Source organism: Balaenoptera borealis (assembly GCF_965194805.1).
Source record: "Balaenoptera borealis genome assembly, chromosome: 1".
In the NCBI taxonomy this organism is placed as follows: domain Eukaryota; kingdom Metazoa; phylum Chordata; class Mammalia; order Artiodactyla; family Balaenopteridae; genus Balaenoptera; species Balaenoptera borealis.
In genome coordinates this window covers 180,390,270-180,411,903 of record NC_138860.1, presented here as the reverse complement: position 1 = coordinate 180,411,903, position 21,634 = coordinate 180,390,270, and the positions used below count along the sequence as shown (strand labels likewise).

Here is a 21,634-nt window from a genome sequence, read left to right as displayed (position 1 = left end):
AATGAAAGGCTCTCTCATCTCTTCATTGAAGCGGAGCCTCAAAGGGCCAATTGCTACCTGAATCTTTTTCATTAGCCCAGAATGAGGTACTGTCTATATAAATGAAGACCTTTGCATGACAAAATGTTTTTTAAATAGGGTAGATTATAAAAGTTTGGTTCTGACAAGTCTTCTTCAGCAAATTCACTTGCTGAATTTTGGCAGAAGATGTGAGGCCACACACCCCTTTCTTCCCTCCATCCCTTCATCCTTCCCTCCCTTCCTCCTTTTTGGGTTTGGGGCCAGATCAAGGAGGGACCTACAGTCACACTGAGTTTGGGCTTGATCCTCCAGTGTATGGAAGCCACGGGAAGGTTTTAAATTGGGAAAGGACAGGCCAGATCCTCACTGTGAGAAGGTCACTCTGGCAGCAGGGTGGGGGAGGGGACAAACTGGAGGGCCTCGGGCAGGGAGACATGGCAAGAATGAAGACAAAAATGGAGCAGTTCCAGACAGAGCAGAATCAGTAGAGTGGAGGGAAGGAACTGACCACTGTGTCACCCGTCCTGCCAGCTCCCATCCCCAGAAAGAAGATTAGAAGAAAAGAGGGTCAGAGGCAAATGTCATGCACACTTTTCTCTTTGAGAAATCCCATAGCCCCCACCCTTCCTCCCCAACCTTTTTATCCACGTGGCCACACGATTCCCACAGGACTTGTTATCTGGGCTTGGAGCTCACCGCGGATTGAGAGGAGCATTTTAATAGTAGGAATAACGTAACGTAGAATGAGCTGCTTCTCAGGGAAACACCCTAAGTAGAGTGTGCAAAGGCAAAAAGCCATAAAAAGTGGAGACGTCCTCACTGTAGAAAACAGTTGAGCAACGTCTTAATGTTAAAATAAGCCCAGCCGTGCCACTCCTTGGTATGAACCCAAGAGAGATGAAAGCATACGTTCATACAAAGACTTGTCCGCATATGTTCATAGCAGCTTTGTTTGTAATAGCCAAATAGAGAGCAGCCCAAGCATCCATCAACAGGTCAGCGGATAGATAGGAGGGGGTATATCCATGCAATGGGAGGCCACTCAACCTTAAAAAGGAATGAACTATTGATAAAGGCAACAACATGAATGAATCTCAAATAACAGTGACGAGTGAAAGAAACCAAACAAAAAATAGGACATGCTCCATGGTTCAATTTATATGAAACCCTGAAAACGTGATCCTAGGAAACAGTGACAGAAAGTGAATCAATGGTTGCCTGGCATTGGGGGCAGAATGGGGGGATTACAAAAGGACACAAGGAAACTTTTGGGGGCGATATGTTCATTATCTTGATTGTGGCAATGGTTTCAGTGGTGTATACATATGGCAAAACCCATCGAATGTGTAAACTTTATGCACAGTTTATTGTTTGTCAATCAGACCTCAATAAAGCTGTCAACAAATTTTTTGGTTAAAGGCAAGGATCCCAGGAGACATAGTGTAGGGGCAAACTAACCTAACACATTGCACTACCCCTAAGCCATGGCAGGATGAGATCGGTGCTTGTTATGATGACCTTGATCCAGGGTCAACTTAACTAATGTTCAGCTGATTTCTCCTAGGAAGGAGGAGGCATATATGTAGACTCAACTAAAAAAAAGGCACCTTTATAGTGATGCCTGACCGTCCCCAACTTACGATAGTTCGACTTACAATGTTTCAACTTTACAATGGTGCAGAAGCGACATACATTCAGTAGAAACCGGGCTTCAGATTTTGAATTTTGGTCTTTTCCCGGGCTAGCCATACGCAGTACCAGACTCTCTTATGTTGCTGGGCAGGACAGCATGCTCCCAACCAGTCACAGGATCACGAGTGTAAACAACCGATACATTTACAAGCATTCTGTACCCAGATAACGATTCTGTTTTTCACTTTCAGTATAGTGTTCAACAAATTGCATGAGATATTCAACACTTTGTTGTAAAATAGACTTTGTGTTAGATGATTTTACCCAACTATAGGCTAAGGGAAGTGTCCTGAGCACAGTTAAGGTAGGTGAGGCTAAGCTATGATATTCAGTAGGTTAGGTGTATTAAATGCATTTTCGACTTAGGATATTCTTAATTTTCAACTGGTTTATTAGGATGTAACCTCATTGTAAACTGAGGAAGATCACTATTGTTCTGTCTTCTTCCATGTTATGTACTCAACACCGTAAACATGGTAGACGCTTAATAGTTTGTTTTAAAAATTTAATACATTAATGGTGCAGGGGGAAAAAATCTGACAAGCGCCTACAGCATGCCAGGCTCTGCTCTAAGTGCATTTGCATGTCATTAATTTAGGTTTCAGGTCTCAGCAAAAGTCACTTACTGGATCATCTGATTTGCCAACAGTACAGGAAAAGTAACTCAGAGATCTGTTCCCTGTTTCATCCCAGCCCCACCCTCTGCTCCCAAGTCCACGATCTCCAGTCTGGGAGAATCTAGGACTCTTCCCAGTGGAAAGACAAAGTCAGGAAAGGAAAGATGGTCAGAGGCTGTAGAGTCGTATCAGGTGTGGAGAATGTGAATACAACTGGCTCAGCAAACTCCAGGCATCAGAATTAAGGGGCCCACTGGAAGCTGGAAGAAGGGAATTTAGGAAAATAAAAGACCATCCCGTTTCTCCCAGCAGGGAGGAAACAGATGGCTCTCAAAACCTGGAGAGGTGGCAAGGCTCAAAACAGAAATATGCTCAAGAGCAGTGAAGGCAAATTCCGGTCCCAAGGAGCTCAAATTAATTTGCTGGGAAAGGAAGATCTGACTTACAGTGTGGGGATGGCAGTGGGGTTCCAGAGACCTTTCACGGGCTCTGGCATCCATCAGGCTTGGTTTCGAATCACAGCACCCACCTGCTCACTCTGTGACCTCCTCACATTCCCTCTTCTCTGGGTGCCTCAGTTTCCTCATCTATACAATGGGGATAATAATATTATTATTGCTATATAATACATACCAGAGCAGGTTTTATATACTGCATTGTAATAGGGTAGTGTCAAGGATCCAGGGAGATAGGGTAAAATGCTTAGCACAACGCCTCTCATTGTAAATCTCTATAAATACCAGCTCCTTCCAAAGGCTGTAATCCCACAAGGCAGATATTATAACACCCGGTTATCAGATGGAGAAACCGAAGCACAAAGAAGCCAAAGGGCCTTACCCAACCTCCCGCAGCTAGTCAGGGGCAGAGCCCAGACCAGAGCCCAGGGCACCTAACTCCTGGCCCTGGTAGCTTCTGCCGCCCTCATTCATACAGTGAATATTCCCTGAGCACCTACCACGTGGCCAGGCTCGCCTTCAAGTAGCTCATATGCTTCTCTGGGATGGAAGACAAAAGGGTACCAATGTAGCATGATATGGATAGGTAGGTGCTCCCAGACAGACACAGCCCTGGGGAGGTGGAAAGGGACTCTGTCTGCACAGGGAGCGGCGGGCAGTCAGGGCAGCCTGCCTGGCAGAGGCAGCATCTGAATGTAAAGCCTTAGGACCACGATGTATCTAGTGTTTCTAGTCCATTGGACTTTCAAGCCACGCCATTTTGCGCTAAGCCCTTGAAGTATCCCACGTAATCTTCTCAATTATCTGATGGGGAGGGATCATAAATGGGGAAAGTGAGACTCAAATGCTAGGCTTTGAAAGATGGCTAGAGGCTTGCTGTGTAGATAAGAAAGGAAAAGTGGTCCAAGCAGAGGGAACAGCCTGGGCAAGGAGGCACAGAGGCAGGAGACAAATCCTTGGCATCTCTGTGTCTACCCCTTCCCCCACCCCTAAGGCTCAGCACAGGGCGTGGTACGCAGTAGGTGTAAATACTTGTGCTGAATATGGACAGCCTACAGTCCTGGCCCTGGGCCTTGTGACACCCCAGTGACCAGCTCTTGCCTGGCCTCACCTGAGCCACGGGGACAGCCAGTGGGGTCTCCGCTATCTCTGTGCCCAGCTTTTCAAAATCACAATTACTCGCCTGCCCTTCGGAACCACTGTCAGTGTTGGTAAACTCCAGCTGCTAAACTGCATTACGCTGAACTCGCCGGAAACCTTTGCCATTATTAATAGTTTATTGATTGCAGCCCATGGCTGATGAGAGCAGGACTCCTCACCCCCAGCCCCCTCGGGGCCCTGCTATCTGCGGAAGGCCTTCTAGCCAGCATGCAGATCAATGCCACTCAAATCTGGAGAAAGGGGGTCTCTGGGCCACTTAATCCACTTTAGAAGGATAACACTGAAGGCACAAGCTCAGATGAGGCGCTGAGAAGAGGCAGATTGGTCCAAATCAAAGCTGTGACTGGAAGCTCTTGGATCTGCAGACAAGAACCAGAATCTGCCTTGGGGTGGGGAAGGGGACGGGGGGCTGCATGGCTTGCAACAGAGGGAGGCTCACACCATAGCCTCCTGGAAGGTCTCACCATCCACCCATTTAGCAACTATTGATTGAGTACCAACCATGATGGCAAGCACTGTGCAAGGCCCTGGGATACACTGGTAAGCCAGCTGGATGCAGACCTTGCCTTCATGGATTTTATTGTGCATGGTGTGGGGGAGGAGGACATTCGTGAGTTACAAACATGTCATTAAGTTACAATGTAGACAAGAACTGCTCAGGAGAGGCACGCAGAGACCTGCTGTATCAGTCAGCTATGGATACATAACAAGCAGTCCCAAATGAGGATGGTTTAAAGCAATGTATTATAGCACACGAGGTTGGAGTTGGCTAGGTTCAATCCCGAGTATGGCCTTGGCTGGACCAGCTGGGCCAAGTGGGGCCTCCCTCCACTTGCTCTCAGCCTCCATCAGAGGCTTGTTCTCAGGACAGAGGCAGAGGGAAAGAGAGAGAGAATTCTTTTGAAACTTGGAATTTGCACACCATCACTTTCACCCCATATTATTGGTCGAAGCAAGTCACAAGGCCCAGAATGGGGGAATAGACTCCACTTCTAGGTGAGAGGAACTATAAAGGCATTTCGCAGGATACAGGGAGGCTGTTAATCCAGGCCATCAATGCAGTCAATCTACCACAGCCACCTAGACCAGGTGGTCACTTTCTAAGTGACCTTTGTAACTTGAAGGATGTAGCCAGGGGAAGAAAATGCAATATTCTCAGGAAAACAGACTGCTGCAATCAAAAGTGCTGAATCAAAAAAGATACTTGACTCAATTCACCTAGGACTGTCACCTATGAGGGATCCTGGATGGGATTCTGGAACAGAAAAAGGACATTAGTGGGAAAACTGGTGCAATTTGGATAAAGTCTGGAGTTGAGTTAATAGTGATGTATTAACACTGGTTCTTAGTCTGACAACAGTACTGTGGTCTTGTAAGAGTTAACGATGGGGGAAATTGGGTGAGAGGTGTTTGGGGACTGTATTCTCTGTGCAGCTTTTCTGTAAATCTAAAATAATTTCATAATTAAAAGTTTCTTTTTGAAAAAAAGGAACTTGGCACATGGGAGGAATGGAAAGAATGCCATTGTCGCTGGAGGATGGGGGAGCTGGGATATGGCAAGAACCAACTGTGCTGAGCCTTGTTGGCCCAGATAAGGATTCTGGTCTTTATTCAAAGAGCAGAGAGAAGCTTTTGAAGGGCCTTGGGTAGGGGAGTACCATTAATCCCATTTGCATTTGAAAAGATCTGGGTTCTACCTTGGTGCACAGATCAGGAGGGAGATTAGCAGGGGCAGAGAAACCAGTTAGCTATTCATCCCATATTCCAAGTGAGAAAAGCTGTTGACAGTGGAGATACAGGGGAGAGGATGGTTCAGGACGTATTTAAGATGCAGAACATCCAGGACTTGGTCACTGACTGTGTTTGGGGAGTATAGAAATGGGAGATATCAAGGATGGTGCCCAAAGTGTGACTTGGACCTCTGGCGGAGAACAGGACCATTCGTGGAGGAAGAAACATCCGAGGCTGTAGAAACAGTCCTAAGCAAAAAGCCGCCTCCTTCATAAAGCACCAATCCAGATGTCCCCTGAGCTGTCTTCTATACCACCCGTATTGTGTCACCCAAACATATTGCTTGTGTTACTGTCACCTGAACACAAGTGTAGTGATTGCCTAAACACGTCACCTGTGTCCCTAGCACAGAAATACATCTTCTGCGTATATCACCCTATGTGGCGGTTACCTGTGCATTTCCACCTGTGTGTCAACCGTGTCGTTATTATCTGTAGCTGCCAGTTCCATGTGTCCCTCAAGCCTGTTTCTTTACAGAGCTGTCACCTGAGCATGTCACCTGTACACATGTCCCCTACGCAAGGCCTTTAAGAAAGTTGCCTCTATAACAGGCACCTATGAGTGTCACTTAAACATGTCACTCTAGATGACTGTCATTCAGCAACCCTGCCCAGTAGAGAGGCTATTTTTTTTCAGTCTAGCTGAGTTACAAAGAAAATCGTTCCCAGAGGGGAGACAGTTCCCTGCTGCTTCCGCTCTCACAGTGTTCTTTTCTTCTGAGATGGGAGGCAGCATCTTCCCCACAAAGTTTCCCTGATGAAAAGCTCCCCGTTCTTTAAGTCCTTTTGTGACAGTCGGTAGACCAGATGTCAGCCTCTGTGTATTCTATGGAAATGAAGGTGTTTGTTTATGCTAATGTGGGCTGGGCGATGGGAGGGAAGGAGACTCTGTTAGATGGGCTGGCTTCCTCCATGAGACACGGGGATGGAGAGAGAGGCTGGGTGCCCAGGTGTGTGCGTGTGGGCACGGAGGGTGGGGGACGTGGGGGACAGTGAGTCATAGGAAAAAGTAGCTGGAAGACAAAGATGGGGGTGGGGACAGCTGAAAGGAGAGGAGAGAGGAGTGACTCTGAGGTTAGATTGCTCAGTAGAAACAGATGGAGAGAGAGGCTTAGCTGATGGAGAGGGAAATGTGTTAGCTATGGAGGTGGACGCGAAGAGCAGAATTGAAGGGACCCCCCTTCTTGGCGGCAGGGCTGGTACAGGCATCCAGGCGTCCAGAGCCTGTGCTCTCAGCCAACGCCCTCTTCCTCCACCGGGTTTCTGATCGGACTGCTGGGCCAGTTTGATGGGTAGAGCACTATGCCTGGCATTTACTAGGGTTCCATGAACATGAGCTTCTTCCCCCGGGTTTCTGCTGTGGCGTGAGAACCTCCAAGACCCAAACCCAGAGACCCCACTTTCTTTAAGTTGTGGCCAGAATAGGCTCCCCTTCGGCTGCATGATGAGGCCCAGAGAAGGCTGGAACTTGCTGCAGGACACACAGATTTCCCTGGTGCAGCAGCAACATAGCTTCTGAACTCCAGGTCAAGGCTCTTCCCCTTCCAAGTGTCCAGATCTCACTTCCCAGGAATCCCCTCTCCCTCACAGGGCATCACAGGACCCAGGAACAACAGGTAATGGTCCTGCGACCATTTTAATGTGACATTCCTGCTCGCAGAGGTCTTGCAGTAACATCGTCACATTTAATCCTCACTGCAGTCCTGCAAAGCATCAGCCCCATATTTTAGATAAGAAATGGAGGCTCAGAGACAGCATGGCTTACACAAGGTCACACAGCATACCAACAGTGGGGGCAGGATTTGAACTTGGCTCTCTCTAACCCAATGTCAGAGAGGAGTGAGGAAAGAGCTTCCCCGGTGACACTTCCATGGGGAGAGAGAACAACAAACCAACTCATTTTATCGTGGTCTGACCCTGTAGACCCTGTAGAAGGATCTAGAACAGAAATCGTCAAACTACAGCCTGCAGCCTGTAAACCAAGAATTTTTTTACATTTTTAAATGGTTAGAAAAAAATGGAGAAACAGAATAAGATTTCATGGCACATGAAATTGTATGAATGCAAGATTTGATGATTATAAATAAAGTTTTATTGGAACACAGCCACATTGGTTCACTTACTAAGCGTGGCTGCTTTTGCTCTACAAGGGCAGAGTTGAGTAGTTGTGACAGAGACTGTAAAAACAACAAAGCCTAAAATATTTACTCTTTATTTTTATTTTTATTTTTTTTAAGATTTTTTTATGTGGACCATTTTTAAAGTCTTTATTGAATTTGATACAATATTGCTTCTGTTTTGTTTTGGCTTTTTTTTTATGTTTTGGTTTTTAGGCCACGAGGCATGTGGGATCTTAGCTCCCCGACCAGGGGTCGAACCCACACCCTCTGCATTGGAAGGTGAAGTCTTAACCACTGGACTTCCAGGGAAGTCCCAATATTTTACTCTTTAGAGGACATGTCTGGAAGAAGGTTTGAGGGAGCATCTCCTGTCCTCGTGGGTCGACTCCTCTGAGAAGGCCTCTTGACAACCTTGGGCAGAACCAGCTGCTACCCGCTCACTCTACGCACGGATAAGCTCACCCTTTCCCATGGGATTTGGGTTTTCTTTATGAGATATAGTTGATTTACAATGTTATGTTAGTTTCAGGTGTACAGCAAAGTGATTCAGTTTTATATATATATATATCTATATATATTTATATATAGATACTCTTTTTCAGATTCTTTTCCATTATAGGTTATTACAAGATATTGAATATAGTTCCCTGTGCAATACTGTAGGTCCTTGTTGGTAATCTATTTTATATATAGAAGTGTTATATGTTAATCCCAAACTCCTAATTTATCCCTCCCCCCACCTTTCCTCTTGGGTAACCATAAATCTGTTTTCTGTGTGAGTCTATTTCTGTTTTGTAAATAAGTTCATTTGTGTATCATTTTTTAGATTCCACGTATAAGCAATACCATATGATATTTGACTTCGTCTTACTTCACTTAGTGTGATAATCTCTAGGTCCATCCATGTTGCTGCAAATGGCATTATTTCTTTTTTATGGCTGAGTAATATTCCATTGTGTGTGTGTGTGTGTGTGTGTGTGTATATCACATTTTCTTTTTTTTTTAACATCTTTACTGCAGTATAATTGCTTTACAATGGTGTGTTAGTTTCTGCTTTATAACAAAGTGAATCAGCTATACATATACATATATCCCCATATTCCTTCCCTCTTGCGTCTCCCTCCCACCTTCCCTATCCCACCCCTCTAGGTAGTCACAAAGCACTGAGCTGATCTCCCTGTGCGGGCTGCTTCCCGCTAGCTATCTATTTTACATTTGGTAGTGTATATATGTCCATGCCGCTCTCTCACTTTGTCCCAGCTTACCCGTCCCCCTCCCTGTATCCTCAAGTCCATTCTCTAGTAGGTCTGCATCTTTATTCCCTTCTTGCCCCTAGGTTCTTCATGACCATTTTTTTGTTTGTTTTTTAGATTCCATATATATGTGTTAGCGTACGGTATTTGTTTTTCTCTTTCTGACTTACTTCACTCTATATGACAGACTCTAGGTCCATCCATCTCACTACAAATAACTCAATTTCGTTTCTTTTTATGGCTGAGTAATATTCCATTGCATATATGTGCCACATCTTCTTTATCCATTCCTCTGTTGATGGACACTTAGGTTGCTTCCATGTCCTGGCTATTGTAAATAGTGCTGCTATGAATATTGGGGTGCATGTATCTTTTTGAATTATATTTTTCTCTGGATATATGCCCAGGGCTGTGTTTGCTGGATCATATGGCAACTCTATTTTTACTTTTTTAAGGAACCTCCATCCTGTTCTCCATAGTCCCATGGGATTTGGGGCGTTGATAGCTTCCCTGCCTCCTTGTCCATTGGGATGGGGGCGGTCCTTGGAGACAAGAATTTTACTGTGTTTCTTCTCAAGTCTCCAGGGCCATGCATAAAGTGATAGCATGGCCGTGTGGAGAGAGGAGTTCAGATTCCCATCCTGGCTCTTAATAGCCATATTCGGGGGGGGGGGGCAATTACATCCTCTCTGGAGTCTCAGTTTCCATGTTTATGAAATGGGAAGAGCGATTCCTGTGGCGGGGGGCAGCTGTGAGGAATGAGTGAGCTGATGGACTAGGTGACAGTTTTGAGCCTGAACCGCATGACAGGCGCCTCAGTCCATGTCATCCTCAGGGGCCCCTGGGAGTGGGCACGTCACCATCCCTGGTCCAGCAGCTGAAAGGAGCACAGATTTTCCTCTAGTTGAACACACAGCCCACACCTTCATCCTCTGAAGCATCGGGCACAGGGCCTGGCATACAGTCGGTGTTCCATAAATGTTTCTTCTCCGCCCAGCACAGCATGTGGGCATTGGATGGTGGGTCCAGGAGCGTTGCTGAGAGAAGGCTGGATGGTGGGGCTTTGGGGTTGGTTTACTGCAGTGCTGTGACTGCCAGCCCCAGACAACGGACCCTCATCCTGCTCCTCTGCCTCCCCGCAGGCTGCCCGAGGTCCGCATCTCTGACAACGGTCCTTACGAGTGTCACGTGGGCATCTACGACCGCGCTACGAGGGAGAAGGTGGTCCTGGCATCAGGCAACATCTTCCTCAACGTCATGGGTGAGTGCAGGGCTGTTGGCACTGGCGTCACTGTGTGCGTGCACGTGTGCCTGTGTGTGTGTGTGTGTGTGTGTGTGTGTGTGTGTGTGCGCGCGTACCCACGCACACAGAGGGGCTGTCCTGGGAACCACCTGCCAAAATGCCTGCTGTGCTGGCAGTGGACCCTCTTCTCTCCCACCCTTGCCCTCGAGGGCAGGAGGCCAGCCATGCTGAGGTGTGACCGGTGTGGCCTCTCAGGAACCCCTTCTCCTACCGGCACTGACACCCGGACCTGAGGAAGGCAGGGCTGTGCCTCATACCTGCAGCCTCATGGACCAGGCACTTTGAAGGGGCTCCGACATGTTGATTGGAATGGATGAGGGACACTGAGACTTCCTGAGGGGCGGCAGCCTGCCGCAGCCTCTGGGCCTCAGTTTCCCCTTCTGTAAGATGGGGGTGGGATGCAGGCCTAGTGGATCACTCATGGATCTCCTAGCCCCAGGCTCTGCGACCTGGTGAGGTCACGGGGAGAAAATACTGAGTTGTATGGGCACCTTTCCCAGGTGAAAGCCAGGAGCCACGTTCATGGAAACACCTGTAGCAAAGTGCAGTGGGCACTCTCCCGGGGGGAGGACAATCCAGGAGGCTCCAGGGTGGGGGAGGGGGTTGAGACAGCATCTCAGTGATGATGCACACCTACTGCAGAGAGAACGTTCCCTCCCTGTGCCTCCCAAGCCTTTTCCAGGACATTGAAGCATCAGGGGACACGTTAGAAAGCGTGCTGGACTGGATGTCAGGGTTCCTGGGTTCCCACCCTGTGTCTGTGCCTCCATTTCTACACCTGTAAAATGGGGATAAGAATACTAGTGCCTGTCTCTGGCTGGCTGTGTTCCCTACCCAGCCCCGGTTTCCCCACTTGTAAAACAAAGCCTTTCTCCACGTGGTCTCAGAAGCCCCTTCCAGCGCTGACGTTCTTGCCGGGCACAATCTTGGGTTCTGGGTCAGCTCTGCTGCCAGGATTCTAGGCACTTGGCCTTGACTCCGGACTCTGTGTTCCCTGATTTTCTTATCAAATGATATTTATCAGGGAAACAAAGCTTGCCATACTTGGGCAGTCAATGAAAGCATAAAGGCCTCGTGGAAGCCACTGCTTCTGGGAAAATGGAAAACCTCCAAAGGCCCGACCTCCAGAGGGACATTGAATCCTGTAGCAGCAGCACGCGGTGTGTTCTGGCTTCCTGGGGGACAGGCCATGGCCAGGAGGTGGCAGTGCCAGGAAAACCTCCCCTCTTGCAGTCGCCCGCCCACGGAACGTCTTCTGTCATACTTGGGCAAGGAGTGTTCTTGGTACCCAGCCCTAGGCTGGTCACACCAGGGAGGCCGGTGCAGATGAAACTCGGTTTGCTCCATCAAGGGGCTCCCAGTCTGATGAGGGATGTGTACTCAATTGTTTATTCATCAGATATTTATTGAGCACCTACCACGTGCCAGGAAATGGCCATATACTTTCAATAAGAAACATCTTTGTCCTTGGGAGTTTGCGTCCAGTGCGTGAGACAAGCATAAAACACATGTGTAGATGGGTAAGTGAGGTGATTATGGAGAGTGATAAATACTGGGAAGAAAATCACGCAGGGTAATGGGGTCACGAGTGACTACAGGGGAGGTGGCAGCCAGTTTAGGGAGGGGGCTCAGGGAAGGCCCCTGGAGGCCACGGGGTTAGGTGCTTTCCGGACCTTATGTCATTTAGTCCTCAAAGCCAACCCAAGAGGAGGTACCAGTACTATTATCCCTATTTTGCAAACATAGATATAGAGGCACAGAGAAAGCAAGCAACTTGCTTGAAGTCACACAGCAAGGATCACAAAACCTTCCCATGAGACCAGGCTGCTTAGTGTTGAGGACAGAACCCAGGTGTCTTGACTCCTGGGCCAGCTCTGTTGCACTGATGGAGGCAGTGTGGATGGTCCAGCTGAGGATTTGCTCTCTGGTGCCTGCGAGCAAGGCCGGAGTCCTCAGAGCCACCTCGGCTACGAGGCTCATGCCCCTCACCCATTCACCAAAGGCTCCTGAGCAGGTGACTGTCCCTCTGTGGCCTCGGTTTCCTCATCCGTACAATGAGGTGGTAGAACCAGATAACCCTAAACCTCCTCTGCTAGTTCCAACTGAGGCACAAAGAGGTCTCGTGGGACCAGCCCAGCTTGCACAGCTGGCCTGACCATCCCAGCTGAAGAAGGTGGTGTGCTCCTGGTAGGCTCCGGGGAGCAAAGGACTTTATACTTCTGGGCTCCTCCCAGAGGGAGGTGGCAGTCAATCCAGGGATGGGGCAGACAGCTCCCGGGATCCCACCTACTGAGCAGGAGGCTGAGGCTACCAGGAGGGGCCAGAGAGGGGGGCAGGGCCAGGGGTCCCACCCTCACCCGCCCCAGTGCCCCCAGGAAGGCTCTGACCCCTAGAAGTTCAGCGCATCCCGGGATGGGACTCTCCCTGGAATAGCAACCCCCCCATCTCAGTCAATCCTCTGACTGTCCCCAGTGCTCAGAGGTCACCGAGCTTGTCACTGGTCCCTACAGCCTAGCTGTCCCCTGATGGGTCAAGTCCACCGGTGCTTGCCACGCGGGCAGGACCTGATGCCTTGCCCCACCACGGCATGTGCCTGACAGTGTGTGAGCTTCCAGCTTCATGCGCGTTTTCCGACAGAATCCTGGCGACAGCCTGTGAGCTGGGAGATGTTATAATCCCTGTTATATGAGGGGAAATGACTTGTCTAGGGTCATAACAGCCATCTGAGGCCAAAGCCCGTGGTCTAAACCAGTGGTTCACAAACTTGAATGAGCATCAGAATTGCCTGGAGGGCTTGTGAAGATACAGGTTGCTGGGTCCCACCCCCAAAGCTCCTAATTCAGCAGATCTGGGGCGGGGCCCAGGAATCTGCATTTCTCACAAGTTCCCAGATGATGCTGATGCTACAGGTGCCAGGACCGCGCTTTGAGAACCACTGGTCTAAACCACTGGTCTAAACCTCTAAGTCTTCAAAAAGTACCAATTCTGTATATATCTCTATTGATATCTATATCAGTACACGCATCAACAGCTGTATCTGTACTCTTATCTATATGCGAATGTATTTCTCCTTCCTCCTTACGATTCTCACCTCACCCCAGACACAGGAGAATGCCCCATCTGCATACAAGTTAAGGACACGCAGGTGTGGAGCTGAGTCCCAGATCCACCATGCAACCTTGCATTCATTAGCTTCCCTGGGCCTCTGTCTCCCCATCTGTAAAATAGGGGTAAGGATGCCTCCTTCCTAGGATGATTGTGAGGTTTAAATTAGAAAAGGTTTGCAAAACATCTAGCCCAGCACGAGGCAGCCAAGAGGTTCAGTAGGTCAGATTTTACTGTCTTTATTAACATTGTCTCCGGCCTGCCTGCTCTTGGGCACGGCTGTGGCTGCCTCTTTCTTGCTCCTGGTTTTAGCCCTGGCACAGAGAAGTCCCATCCACCATTCCTGACTCCAGGGAGCTTTAAGCCAGTCTGAGAAATGAATGCTCACAGCTTTGTGCCCACTGGCTCCTTGGAAAGGGGGTCCAGTCCTGCCCTGTGTCTGGGTGTCAGGGTGGCCGGCCTCTGTGTGAACATCCGCCTGTAGGTCTGCCTATCCAGGCATCACATGTCCAGGGGAGGAGCCAGGATACATCCCAAGTTTGAAAATGACAGCCACACCTCAGTCTTGGCCAGTTTGTGACAGTTCCACGGTGCTTCCCATAGAGCATTTCGCCTGATCCTCACCACGGCCTCTCAGGGGCAGGATAACCATTATCCCCAGTTCCCAGATGAGAAGACTGAGGCTCAGGGAGAGGAAAGGATTGGCTCTGGGCCCCACAGGGCTGTGGCTGTCCCTGTCCCAGAGCAGCGTGGCTTCTGAGGCTCAGCAAGGTCCGGACTGGTGAGGGGAGGGCTGGGAGAGACAGTGGGGCCGAGTGTAAGGCAGTTTCCCGTGTAGTATCTCCCATAACCCCGGCGGCCACGTCAGCCCATGAGGCAGAAACTGCACTGTGCCCACTGCATAGACCCAGGCACAGAGAAGGAGGTGGCTGACTTAGCCGAGGTTGGGAGGATTAGATGAGATGACCCATAGCACAGAATGTTCTGAGGCCGCGCAGTCCGAGTGACCCATAAATAGTATCTCCCTACAAACTACTATATATCAAAGAGGTGAAAAACAAGGTCCTACTGTATAGCACAGGGAACTATATTCACTATCCTGTCATAAACCAAATGGAAAAGAATATGAAGAAGAATATGTATATATATATAACCAAATCACTTTGCCGTACAGCAGAAATTAACACAACATTGTAAATCAGAGAATTCCCTGGCTGTCCAGTGATTAGGACTCCGCGCTTTCACTGCCCAGGGCCTGGGTTCAGTCCCTGGTCAGGGAACTGAGATCCCACAAGCCGTGCGACACAGCCAAAATAATAATAATAATAATAATCATTTTAAAAAATAAATAAATCTCTAAAACACCATTGAAAATCAACTATACTTCAAAATAAATAAATGAATAATAATATCTCTCACAACAAATAGTGATCGTGTCAGTTAAAAATCAGGCACAATTAGAAAGGTTTAAAAATTTCCCCCCATTCCCCTTCCTCCCCCATGACTGTCTCCTTTAAATATATTTCAAGGCAGGTTTCAAAAATTAAAGTCAGCTCATTGTTTTGGCCTGTCTGTGGCATTGCATAGAAAGACCCTTTCTTGTCACACACACGCACACAGAGACCTTCCCTCCAGGTAAGTGGAGGTCATTGAAAGCTGGGGTCTCCTGTGGGCCCAAGCCCTTAGGTCTCCTAAGGGACCCTAAGGGCTGTGCAAGGAACAATGGGGCAAGACGGCCCCTGTCCAATTTGGGGGTCAAAGGGAAACTTCCCAGGACAGTGGGGAGAGGGCAGCTGAGAGGGTGGGCAGCGCCCAGGCCCCCACCTACATCAAAAGCACAGAGCAGGTCCGCCGGAGAACTGGGCACCGCAGCCCGCTCTCACCAAGCCTGCATCCATCCAGAACATTCTAACGCGCTGTTTCCAGAGGCCTCTGGGTGGATGTCAAAATGAGAGCGCAGCTGTAATTTCACGCCTATAACATCCCCGCTGCGTGGTGGGGAAAGACATTTGGGAGCCCCATGGGTGACACCGAGGGTTCGTGCTGCACACAGTCATTAAAATGTTTTTATCAGAGCAGCAGATAAATTGTAAGCCAGTTTGAAAGTTGCGTGCTGGGCCCCGGGAACACACTGTGCACTGTCACGGAACGCTGTCGGAGGCTCTTCTTGGGGGTAGAGGTTATGCGGGGGAGCGTGTTCAGGCTGGGACGTTACCATCAATTAAATGTTGAGAGGCCCAGACACTCCCACCTGCTGAAGCCAAAAGAGGCTGTTCTTCTGGTTTGGCCGCAAGACCAAGGCACAGGGTTTCTCTGCCACCCTCACCGTGCAGAGTTGCCACCGAGGGGGCCTTTAACCCAGAGCTAATAATCAAGGTCACTAGCCATCAAGCACGGCTATCTGCCCAGCCCTGTGTGCTGAGTATTCAATCCATGGTTCATCATGTGACCCTCATGAGCACCTCCCGAAGTAGGCATTGTCACCCCCATTTTATTTTATTTTATTTTTTATTATTTTTTTAAACATCTTTATTGAAGTATAATTGCCTTACAATGGTGTGCCAGTTTCTGCTTTATAACAAAGTGAATCAGTTATACATATACATATGTTCCCATATCTCTTCCCTCTTGCATCTCCCTCCCTCCCACCCTCCCCATCCCACTCCTCTAGGTGGTCACAAAGCACCGAGCTGATCTCCCTGTGCTATGCGGCTGCTTCCCACTAGCTGTCTATTTTACATTTGGTAGTGTATATATGTCCATGACACTCTCTTACCCTGTCACATCTCACCCCACCCCCTCCCCATATCCTCAAGTCCATTCTCTAGTAGGTCTGTGTCTTTATTCCCGTCTTGCCACTAGGTTCTTCATGGCCTTTTTTTTTTTTTTTTTTCCTTAGATTCCATATATATGTGTTAGCATACTGTATTTGTTTTTCTCTTTCTGACTTACTTCACTCTGTATGACAGACTCAAACTCCATCCACCTCATTACAAATACCTCCATTTCATTTCTTTTTATGGCTGAGTAATATTCCATTGTATATATGTGCCACATCTTCTTTATCCATTCATCTGTCGATGGACATTTAGGTTGCTTCCATGTCCTGGCTATTGTAAATAGAGCTGCAATGAACATTTTGGTACATGACTCTTTTTGAACTATGGTTTTCTCAGGGTATATGCCCAGTAGTGGGATTGCTGGGTCGTATGGTAGTTCTATTTGTAGTTTTTTCAGGAACCTCCATACTGTTCTCCATAGTGGCTGTATCAATTTACATTCCCACCAACAGTGCAAGAGTGTTCCCTTTTCTCCACACCCTCTCCAGCATTTATTGTTTCTAGATTTTTTGATGATGGCCATTCTGACTGGTGTGAGATGATATCTCATTGTAGTTTTGATTTGCATTTCTCTAATGATTAATGCTGTTGAGCATTCTTTCATGTGTCTGTTGGCAATCTGTATATCTTCTTTGGAGAAATGTCTATTTAGGTCTTCTGCCCATTTTTGGATTGGGTTGTTCATTTTTTTGTTATTGAGCTGCATGAGCTGCTTGTAAATCTTGGAGATTAATCCTTTGTCAGTTGCTTCATTTGCAAATATTTTCTCCCATTCTGAGGGTTGTCTTTTGGTCTTGTTTATGGTTTCCTTTGCTGTGTCACCCCCATTTTACAGATGAGGAAACGGAGGCTCTGAGAGTTTAAGGGGCTCACCCACATGAGTGCCAGAGCTGGGGCTCCCAGCAGGTCTGCCTGAGACCAGAGCTGCTGTTCCTAACAACATCTCCGAGCTCCCAAGGGGAAACATCCCAACCTTTGGCACAAAAGCTGTTAGTGACACAAATATCAAGCAAGCATGCGGGGGAAGGGGGGGAGCAGTGCAGAGTAGAGAGAGTGCGGACCTTGGGGAGACTGAGCCCCAACTGGGAGCGCTTGGCACTGAAAACTCAGATGGCCAGTGGGGCTGTTGTCCCTCTAGGGGTCTGGCAGGAGTCTGGGGGGAGGAAGAGCACGTCCATCAGTGCCCCCCACTTCTCCATTCCTGTGCCCCAGTCCCCATGAGTGGTTCCCCCATCCGCGCCTACCCAGCGCCCCCTCACTACTTAGACCCTCTGAACGGAGCCCTGAACTTGGAGTCCAGCCAACCTGGGTCCCAATCCAGGTCAGTGCCCACGTGTGACATGGACAGTCCAGTATTGAACTTTCCTGTCTGGTGAAAACAATATCAGAATGTCTTTTTGGCTGAGATATATTAGAAGGTGACTTGGCTGTCCACACACACGGGCATTCTAAATCTCATTTATTCATTCATTTTTCATTCACTCATTTATTTACCAAATATTTATGGAGCACCTGGTACATTCAGGTGCTGTCGTATGCATGGGAACTCAGCTTCGGCAATCGGACAGACAAAATTCCAAGTCCTCAAAGAACGGTCAGTGCAGGAAGGGAGGCAGACACGAACAAGTAGACAGCTGGGACCTGTGATATGTCAGAGGGCAGTCAAGCAAAGCAGAGGGAAGTGGGGCTATTGTAAACAAGGTGGACAGCAAGGCCTCTTTAAGAAGGTGACACTCAAAGAAGGTGAGGCCCGAGCCATGTGGGTTTCATGCCTTCATGCAACCAATTCAACGGCTACTTACTTATTCATCATCTCCCCCGTGCCAAGCAGAGCTCTAGGTGCTGAGGACACGTCCCATCGAGGGAGGTGGCTCATGGTACAGATGCAGAAGCAAGGTTTGGGGATTGTGCTGCATCCCCAGGGCCGCCCATAACACGTGATCATAATCTGGGGGCTTAAAGCGAAAGGAATGTATTCTCTCGCAGTTCTGGAGGCTAGAAGTCCAAAATCAAGGTGTCGGCAGGGCTATACTCCCTCTGACAGCTCTAGAGAAGGGTCCTTCCTTGCCTCTTCCAGCTTCTGGTGGTTGCCAGCAATTCTCAGCATCCTTGACTTGTAAATGCATCATTCCCATCTCTGCCTCCATCCTCACCTGGTGTTCTCCCTCTGTGCGTCTGTGACCCTGTGTCCCAATTTCCCTCTCCTTGTAAGGACACCAGACAATGGATGAGGGCCCACCCTAATCCATTATGACCTCATTTTAACTTTACAACTGCAAAGACCCTATTTCCAAATAAGGTCCCATTCACAGGGTAAGGACTGCAACATATCTTTTGGGGGGACACAATTAAACCCACAACAGTAACTGACTTAGGAGGGAGCAGGGCAGATTCACTGTCTGATTCCAGAGCCCATGCTCTTGGCTCCCAACCACAAGAGTCACTCTTCATTGTGTGTTTGCTCACCTTCCAGGCACCGTGTTAAGCTTTTCATAAGTTAACTTATTGAACAGTCGCGACAGCTCTGGAAGGCAGGTACCGCCACTTCCCTTTTGACAGATGAAGAATCTGAGAGGTTACATCACTTACCCAGGCCACCCGGCCAGCTAGTGCCAGAGCAGGGGTAAATGCATCCTATATGCTTAACCACTCCACTCTACTAGAGGTCACAGAGTATTGTTAAGCATTAATAAAATGTTCTATCTTGGGATCCCTGTGTCTCTTCTGGAGGCTTCCAAGTGAGGTTGGCAGATAAAGGTAGAACTTTGCAACCCGAGGCCACAATGGCACCAAACCACACTTTATGCTTTTCTAAACCTGAGGCCAGGGGACACGGAGAACAGTTGTTAATAAACTTTGCATGGCTTGTCTTTTTTTTTTTCAGTGTGTTTTACTGAATTTTTATTAAGTGCATCTGGTGCTTTTTTTCCCCCTTGTTTTTGTTTAAATTGATTTTTATTGCGATAGAATTCACATAACATATAATTCACTCATTTAAAGTACACGATTCAGTGGTTTTCTGGCCTGGCCTCGTGGAAATGGGCTCAGCCTCTGTCATCCCCCAGCCTGCCTGTAGCTCTCACCAGCCCCAGAGCGAGTTTCTTCTAATGGAATAAAATAGAGTGCAGAAATAAACCCTCACATTGATAGTCAACTGATTCTCAACAAGGATGCCAAGACAATTTCCATGAGGAAAGAAGAGTCTATTCCAAAAAATGGTGCTGGGACAACCAGATAGCCACGTGCAAATAATAAAGGTAGACTTTCCCTCACACCATGTACAAAACTTAACTCGAAATCCATCATCAACCTAAATATAAGAGTTAAAACTATAAAACTCTTAGAAAAAACACACAGGAGAAAATTGTGATTGTGATTCCATTGGTCTCTCTATCTCCAGTGTGAGTTGGTTGCTCCCCTGCTGTGTGACTTTGGGCCACAAGTTCATGGGCAGTTCTCCCATGGCCAGTTCCTGGACCTTTCCCATTAGAAGAAACTTACCCTGGGGCTGGTGAGGGCTAAGAGCATTCCTGGCAGGGTGACGAAGGCTGACCCCACTTCCTTGAGGCCAGGCCGGAATCCAGGATTTCTGGAGAGCTCTGAAGCTCTGCTTTCTAAGACCAGATTCTTTTATTTTTTAAAGGTTATACTCCATTGATAGTTATTATAAAATATTGGCTACATTCCCCATGTTGTACAATGTATCCTTGTAGCTTATTTCTTCTTTTCTTAAAAATTTTTTACTTTGTATTGGGGTATAGTTGATTTGCAATGTTGTGTTAGTCTGAGGAGTACAGCAAAGTGATTCAGTTATACATATATGTATATCTATTCTTTTTCAAATTCTCTTCCCACTTAGGTTATTACAGAATATTGAGTAGAGTTCCTATACTATACAGTAGGTCCTTGTTGATTTTCTATTTTATATATAGTAGTGTGTATATGTTAATCCCAACCTCCCAGTTTATCCCTTCACCCACCCCTGATAGCTTATTTTATACCCAATAGTTTGTACCTCTTACTCCCCTACACATATTCACTAGTTAGTTGTATTTTTCAGATTCCACATATAAGTGATATCATACAGTGTTTGTCTTTCTCTGTCTGACTTATTTCACTTAGCATAATACCCTCCAAGTCCATCCATGTTGCTGCAAATGGCAAAGTTTCATTGTTTTTAGCAGCTGAGTAGTATTCCATTGTATATATATATATATATATATATATATATATATATATATATATATATATATATATATATACCACATCTTCTTCATCCATTCATCTGTTGATGGACACTTAACTTGCTTCCATATCTCTTTAAGCAATTATAAATAATGCTGCTATGAACATTGGGGTGCATGTATCTTTTTGAATTTCTGTTTGGGGATTTTTCAGATATATACCCAGGAGTGGAATTGCTGGGTTCTGTGGTAGTTCTGTTTTCAGTTTTGTGTAAATGGGTACAGCCACAGTGGAAAACAGTAAGACCAGATTCTGGAACTCCAGTCTCTGAACTCCCAGCCCAGTACTCCTCTCTGAAAGCGGAGCACATTCCCAGGACCAGTAATTGGAATGTTGAGGACTTCTCTTGACTTGGGCAGGAGAAATGTCTCTGGCTCCAAGTAGGACGGGGAGATGTGAGGGCTGAGGGCAGACCCTGCATCCCTCAAAGACCTGCTGCTTCTCCCCAGGCCTGAGCAGAGCAGGAGAAGCACAGCCCTGCCTCTCTGTAGGATGCCAGTGGGAAAGTGGGTTTCAGCTGGTAGAATTCAAAGCCTGCCTGTGGGGCAGAACAGCGGTGGGGGCCTGGGAGGCTGTCTGCAGGACCAGCGCACAGCTGGTGTACATGGTGTGGTCCAGGGAGCAGGTTAGTCATTGGAGGGAGACGGCTGGTCTGAGAATCCCTGGGGGTCCCCAGGCAGGGTAGCTGGGAGGCAAGATTCAGAGCCGCCACTGTAGCCCTCTCCGTAGCCCAGGACGCCTGCTGGGTGAGAAATGATCAACTCATTCCCTTGTCTTGGAGCAGGAGAGGATGAGCCACCTGCTGGGCTTGAACCAGCCCCAGGCGATTGCAGTGGCCACGGGCAAGGAGGCAAGGGCGAGTTGGGATCCCGGCCAGAGCTGCCGAGGAGTCCGGGGGCGCTGAGGGGAAGAGGGTGCAAACCCAAATCTCCACCTCCCACCCCAGAAGCCCCCAGGGTCCTGAAGACCAGACCTGGGCCTTTTGTCCCCCAGGCAAACATCTGGGTACCTCCAAGCCCTCTCCCCTGCCCC

The 21,634-nt window shown here is 48.0% G+C and overlaps 1 protein-coding gene across 2 annotated transcripts in view; it reads left to right on the top strand.

The window, feature by feature from the left end:
- IGSF21 (immunoglobin superfamily member 21) overlaps positions 1–21,634 on the top strand; it is a 249,547-nt gene that overhangs the window by 196,693 nt on the left and 31,220 nt on the right. For both annotated transcript variants that reach the window (XM_082403017.1, XM_082403018.1), the window contains exon 4: positions 10,252–10,370. In XM_082403017.1, coding sequence (XP_082259143.1) covers positions 10,252–10,370 — 119 coding nt within the window. The remainder of the gene's footprint in view (positions 1–10,251; positions 10,371–21,634) is intronic.